Source organism: Elaeis guineensis, chromosome 9, assembly GCF_000442705.2.
Source record: "Elaeis guineensis isolate ETL-2024a chromosome 9, EG11, whole genome shotgun sequence".
Taxonomy (NCBI): Eukaryota; Viridiplantae; Streptophyta; class Magnoliopsida; order Arecales; family Arecaceae; genus Elaeis; species Elaeis guineensis.
In genome coordinates this window covers 29,930,165-29,937,397 of record NC_026001.2, presented here as the reverse complement: position 1 = coordinate 29,937,397, position 7,233 = coordinate 29,930,165, and the positions used below count along the sequence as shown (strand labels likewise).

General features: G+C 35.9%; 1 protein-coding gene across 2 annotated transcripts; it reads left to right on the top strand.

Annotated features, from left to right (window-relative positions):
- Window positions 1-336: 336 nt before the first annotated feature.
- On the top strand, window positions 337-6,097 carry LOC105051260 (pentatricopeptide repeat-containing protein At5g43790). 2 transcript variants are annotated; one of them, XR_012134514.1, is made up of 2 exons: window positions 337-2,013; window positions 4,619-6,097. XR_012134514.1 is itself a non-coding variant. In XM_019853001.2 (1 exon), exon 1 carries the CDS (start codon window positions 351-353, stop codon window positions 1,902-1,904), a length of 1,554 nt encoding a protein of 517 aa, XP_019708560.2. In that variant the 5' UTR covers window positions 337-350; the 3' UTR covers window positions 1,905-2,350. The 2 variants fall into 2 exon arrangements, 1 of the variants encoding a protein (XP_019708560.2); XM_019853001.2 differs by lacking the exon at window positions 4,619-6,097 and having other exon boundaries at window positions 337-2,350.
- The last annotated feature ends 1,136 nt before the right edge of the window (window positions 6,098-7,233 follow it).

The window sequence follows — 7,233 nt, the reverse complement described above, 5'->3', positions numbered from 1 at the left end:
ATTTTGATTTTATTTTAAATTTTTATTTAATATAATTAGATCATCTAATTTTAAATTATTTTTATTTTAATTCTATCTATAATTATTTTGGAACTTTAAAATATGAAAAAGGAGGCAATATAAATGGATTATATGACAACTCCGTTACAGTAGGCCAATGAAAATCACAGTCGCGGTCTAAATTGAGCTAATTTGTAAGTTGGATGGTTTGGTTGTATTAAATAAAGTTGAGGGTGAAATTGAAAACCTCGGATTTTTTTGCATGATTAACTCTTGTTTTTATGCATCGGCCAGTTTTAGCATCCCGTTCACGTCTCTCTTTTTTTTTTTTTTTTTTTTGGTCTATATGCATGCCTCCGATTACCAACCTAATCTCTCTCTCCCGTCTTGCTCTCAAATCTCTTTGCCCCATTTCAACAAACACCATCCACTCTCTCATCAAAGCGTGCGCCCACCCGGACCACCTCAAGCAAGTCCACGCCCAGCTCCTCACCCACGGCCTCCATCACCACCTACCCTCCCTCCTCTCCACCACCACCCTCTCCTACCTCTCCTTTGGCCTCCTCGACTTCGCCTTCCTCCTCTTCCGCTCCATCCCCAACCCCTCCACCTATATCTGGAACACCCTCATCCGCTCCTGCGCCACCCATGCTCGCTTCCACCACTCCCTCCATCTTTACTCCCTTCTCCTCTCCTCCGGCCTCCGCCCCGACAAGTTCACCTTCCCCTTTGCCCTCAAATCCTGCGCCGCCCTCGCCGAACTCCAGCTCGGGAGGCAGCTCCACCAACATGTTCTATGCTTCGGGTGCGCTGACGACCTCTTTGTCGGTGCCGCTCTTGTCGATATGTACTCCAAGTGCGGTGACGTTGGCAATGCCCGTCTCAGCTTCGATAAAATGAGTAATAGAGACTTGGTCTCGTGGACTTCGATGATATCTGGTTACGCCCACAATGGCTGCAGCACCGAGACGTTGGAGTTCTTCCGTCTCATGCAGCAGTGGGGCGTGAAGGCCAACCGTGTCAGCTTGTTGAGCGCCCTGTTGGCGTGCGGTAATCTGGGGGCCCTCGGGAGGGGAGTGTGCTTCCATTGTTATGCGATCAAAACTGGCTTTGAGCCTGACATTTTGGTTGCAACTGCGGTTGTTGATATGTATGCAAAGTGCGGGAGCCTGGATCTTGCACGATTGGTGTTCGAACTTGCGGATGAGAAGGACGTTGTGGGTTGGACTGCGATGATAGCGAGCTATGGATACCATGGGCTTGGGAAGGACGCGATTGCAGTATTTGATCAGATGGTGGAAGCTGGGGTGAAGCCAAACCATGCCACCTTTACCAGTCTCCTCTCTGCGTGTAGCCATTCAGGGCTGCTAGAAGAAGGCGAAACGTATTTTCATTTGATTAGTGACACATTTGGAGTGGAGCCAAAGCTACATCACTACGCATGCATGGTGGACATCCTTGGACGTGCAGGGAAGTTATATGAAGCTCAAGAGCTTATAGAACACATGCCCATGGATCCTGATTCTAGTTTATGGGGGTCTCTGCTTGGTGCTTGCCAGATCCATGGTGATTTAGATTTAGCAGAAAGAATTGCAGATAGAATCTTTGAGTTAAACACTAACCATTCTGGGTATTATGTTCTTCTCTCGAATATTTATGCTGCTAAGTCGAGGTGGAGTGATGTTGAGAGAGTGAGGAAGTTGATGGTGGGAAGAAAAGTGAGTAAAGTTCAGGGGTTTAGTATGGTTGAGTTTGATAACCAAGTTTATAAGTTTGGAGTAGGTGACAGGTCCCATCCACAGTCTCCGGAGATATACTCTTTCCTACAAGAAATGCTGGCAGAGATGAAACAGCTAGGTTATGTTCCTCTGGTGGAATTTGCTCTTCATGATGCTGAAGATTAAACTAAGGATGCTGCACTGCCCTATCACAGCTAGAGACTTGAATGCTGTTGACCCGAGCATCATGAGCCCTGGGACTCCTATATGATGCATTCTAGTCAAATTTGCAGAGGTTTGATGTTTCTTTTTGCCCCCTTTGTGGAATGCCTGGTAACACAGATGAGCTTTCAAGTTAGTTCCTTGAGCTGATCTCTTATGTCCAACACTTTCTTACACTGCATGACCTATGAAATCTATTCAAATATAATGTTTGTTAATAGGAAATAAAAAGCTATAACCACAAAATTTAGATGTTTCTATCCATGTAAAATACAGCTGCATATATAATTTGAAGCAGCATTGGAGGTGGTGTTGGAACCTGTTTGCATGTCTCTTAGTGACACGTTGGAAGTTGCAAAGCTGGAACTTTTACCTCATTAACTAATAAAATCTATCATTTTGAGGGAAAAGTTTTATCTTATCTACATATATTTGTGTGTTTTATAGTTGATTTTTTTGCTATTTTCTATTAATTTTTACATGTTCTACCTCTTGGGCTTTTCCAATTTTTTACAATTATCCACTCAATTTATGGAAATTGCTTTCATCTTTATGGTCTATAGAAACAAGTCAAACATTCTTATTTGTCCAGGGGAGATTCCTTTGAAGACCTTGGGATGTGCACCTTACCAACTAATTGGGTGCTTAATTTCTTTGTTTGGTGTAGGTGTGACATTCAGAAACCTCCTTGTTGACCTAAAGATTGATTTTGATGATGACAAAGAATTTTGAGTATAAGTTATAAAGTCTAATTTTATTTATGAGAATGTGGTTCAAATTCAAAAAGTTTTAATGAAGATTAAATCAAGATTTGGAGGCAAATCTAGTATAGAAATTAATTTGGAGAAGAAAGACTGTTAAAAGACCCATGACTCGCTTGGCACTCAAACTGAGTCGACCCAGTAAAAATTGAGCCGACCTAGTCTCAATGAAGGAAAAAGACAGAAAGGCTAAATTTGAAAGTCAGGAGACTTAGTCGATCCAGAATTAAGTTAGTCGATCAAGACAGGATCTTTGTCGATTCAGTCAGAAAGTTAGTCGATCCAGTCTCAGAAGATAAAAGTTATAGAAAGCCAATTTTTTAGCCACCTGATACTTAGTCGATTAAAAAATTTTGAGCCAGTCTAATGAGGGACTTAGTCAACTAAGAGAAAAGTTAGTCGACTAAGTGGATTGTAACGCTAGTTTTTGAAAATTTTAGCTTTTTGCCCCAAACGTCCTCCAACGACTAGTTTGTCATCTCTAATGGTTAGAACCTCTTCTCCAGCCATTCTTAAGTATATTTAAAGGTGGAGAATCAATTAGAAAAGGAGAAAAGTGGATTTACAAAAAAAAATCTTCAAATTTATGAGGAATATTGAATATCCAAGAGAAAAGAGAAAAGAGAGGGATTTGAGTACAAATTTAGTGGGCTTTCAAGTAAAATTTTCTCCAACATCTCAAGCATCCTCTCCAATATCAAGGAAGAAAAAATTCAAGCTTCAAAGATCAACCTTGCAACATCTTCATCAAGCTTAAAGAATTTTCTTTTGTCTTTCTAATTGTGCTGAAATTATATACCTTATATTTTGTTTTTCTTTCAAATTTCTTTGGGAGAAAGAAACTTGGGGTGAAGGTTGGTCTAAGCTTGAAGTTGGATGTTGTGTTGGTTGTGGTTGGTGAGCCAAGGTTAAAACCAACTGGATTGATAGTAAGTCCAAAAAACTATCGTTGTAGTGTTGTGGTTGGTGAGCCCAGAAAACCAACTGGGTTTGTTTGTGAGTCCGAAAAAATAAATACATTATAGTCAAGAGATTATAGTAGAATTTTCAAGGGGAGCTTAGGGAGTGGATGTAGGAGTGGGTTGCTCTGAACCACTATAAATTTTGTGTATTTGTGTTGTGCTTTCCTTGTTTGCTTTGCTTAACTCTTAATTTCTATTTACATTATTTTAATACTTGTTTAGTTTAGTTTTTATTTCGCTATTAATTATTGTTTCTCCTTACAATGACTCTAATTAGAAGCACATATTTGCTTAGAGCTCAAATTTGATTAAAATTTTTAAAAATACCAATTCATCCCCCTCTTGGGTAGCCATATCTGGACAACAATTGGTATCAGAGCAGGTGCTCTGATTTTCTAGAATTAAAGATCTTATGGCTGATCCATTTGGTTATTTGTTGGATGAAGGACACTCAACTAGTAGACCTCTTTTTTTCAATGGCACTAATTACATTATTGGAAAACTAGGATGAAAATTTTTATTCAAGCACAATACTATGACATGTGGAGTGTCATACTTAATGGTCCTCACACATCCATAATGATTGTCAATAATATGTGCACGCCTAAATCCGAAAAAGATTGGAATGCAAATGACAAAAGGATGGCTCAATTAAATACTAATGCCATCAATATTCTTTATTATTCTTTAGATATGCATGAGTTTAATAGAATATCAATTTGCATATCAGCTAAAGAGATTTGGGACATATTAGAAGTAACTCATGAGAGAACAAGTCAAGTTAAGGAATCTAAAATTAATTTGCTTGTTCACAAATATGAAATGTTCATAAATATGAAATGTTTAAAATAGAATCACATGATCTATTTTTGATATGTTCATAAGATTTATGAATATTATTAATGTTTTGAATGGTCTTGGCAAAACCTATACTAATTATGAACTTGTGTGCAAGGTTTTGAGATCTTTGCCAAAGGCTTAGGAAGCAAAAGTAACAGCAATCCAAGAAGCCAAGGACCTCAATAAGCTTGCTTTGGAAGAGTTAATCGGATCACTTATGACACATGAGCTCAATATGAATCAAAACATAGAGGAGGAAAAGATGAAGAAGAGAATCCTTGCATTCAAATCATCGGCCATTGAAGAAAGTTCAAGTGATTCTACCGAAGATTCGGAAGATGACGAAGAAATGATGGTGATTACAAAAAGGTTCATGAGATTCATGAGAAAGAAAAATTTTGAACCAAGAAGAGGAAAAGAGGAAAAAAATCAACTTAAAAAATATAGAAAGGACTACCTCCTACTGAAAAAGAGCCCAAAGAAATTAAGAAAGAAAGCTATATTGGCTGATTGGAGTAGTGAGAGCTCAAATTCACGAGAAGAGTCATCCTCACGTGAAGAAGAGACAAACTTATGTTTGATGGCTCATAATAAAGAGGTAATCTCAATTCAAGCCAATGATTTTACTTTTGATTAATTACATGATGCATTATATGAATTATTTAATAATTTTAAAAGACTATCTAAAAGGAACAAAGAGCTAAAGAGAGAAAATCAAAATTTGAGTTAAGATAAAGGTAGATTAGAAGAAGATAAGAAAGAATTGCAAACTAAAAAAGATGACTTAATTAAACAAAATAAAGTCTACAAAAAGAAATATATAGATTAAAACCCATCGTAGATGAAAAAAATGAATTACTATTTAAATATAAAAAATTATTAGAAAAGAATGAAATTTTGAAAAATGAAGTGAATGAACTAAAATTAATTGTAGATAAATTCTCCATTAGTTCACAAAATTTGCATATGTTAATGGACAAACAAAATATAACATCTAAGCTAACTATAACTCCTTTGCAAAACTAAAGTCTTCAAAAATTTCAATTGGCAAATATCATTTTGATAGAAATTTATTACATGCTTTAAATGCAACAAAGCTGGATATAAATCATTTGATTTGGGGCTAATACATATAAGAATAAAAGAATCAAGCAAATTTGGATTCTAAAAAGAATCATTGATACTAACCTCAAAGGATCCAAGTTAGCTTGGGTACCAAAATAACTTGATCTTTGTGAGTGCAGATGTGCTTGACATCTCTCTAATCTAAAAGAGAATGGTATTTTAATTGTGGATGCTCCAGGCACAAAATAGAAGATGGAGGAGTTAAACTCTTGGAGACAAGTTGGTAAATTGATAACTATTCCTACATTCAATTAAAAAGTATATTAGTCAAGTGCATGTCAAATGATTCAATATTTTATCTTGTTGATTTTGATGATGCTATTTTTGATTAATTATTATAATTGAGTATAATGATTGATTCTGATTGAAAATATATTGAATAAAATTGATTTATATATTAGAGTTTGAGAATAATTTGAAACAATGATATATTTGTATTTGATAGCTAAATTTTTTGAAAAAATATTTTTCAAACTCAATTAGTATCTTGAATTATAGTAAATACTTATAATGACAATAAGGGGGAGAAAATTCGGTAAATGGAGAAAATGAATTTGACATATCAAATTACATAAAATCTTGTCATAATGTGATATAAATTTGGATATGACACACAAAATTCAATAATGATGAGAATTAATTTAACTGTACCAAGAGTAAGCAAGAATGAAACTAAGAAATTTGATATATAGTAAGAGAAGCAAATTGTGAATAAAAATTGAATTTAATTGATTATAATATTAAGGTGGAGAGCATTTGACATTTGAGTTCAAGAAAATTTTTGAAAATGAAAGAAATATCTTAAGCATATTTTGAATCAAAAGACAAGTTTTTCAAAGAAAAAGTGATTCATTGATTTTTTGAAATTGATATTGTTGGAATTCGGGGCTTAATGCATGCATATGTGTTTCAAAAATTTATTTTCTAAACACTGCAGTGGAGAATAAGATTAAAATACTTTAATCTGAATTATGCATGCATAGAAACATAAAACCACATGGATCTATCTCATATGCTGAAATTGATATATGCTGAAATTCAGATTGTTATCAAATCACATACTTATTTCGTAATCTTTTTCTTCAAATCTGGATCTGGAAGAGAAGAGTTCTTTCTTAACCGCACAAGTATCCGGTCTCTATGAGTATTCACTCGGAATCAGTCTGGAATAATCTTTTTAATCTGAATTTTGGTTCTTCCAAAATTCAGCCTACTAAATCTGAACAAAGTCTGGATCGCGATCAATATTTGATCTTTCTTTTTGATCTTCTTCTTCTTTTCTTAGAGTTTCTCCTTTGTGCTGCTACAAAACACCAGCAACCAGCAAATTATGGGACGTCCAACACCATAGGCGTGGAACTCCTTGGGACTCGCATCTCAAGAGATGGGCGTGTAGAACGCCAAGAGAAGAGAAAGGGAGAGGAAGAGAGGACGTGGGGAGAGCCTTTGGGTGTGAGGGGCTACTGGTTTGGATGCTCTAGGGACTTAGGGGAGGTCTCTTTAAATAGGCACAAAGATTGAATCCTATTCAATCACATGATATAAGTCCTTGCATTGGATTTCTTCTTAACTTAAGATATCCAACTTATTTTAGGAGACCCTTTA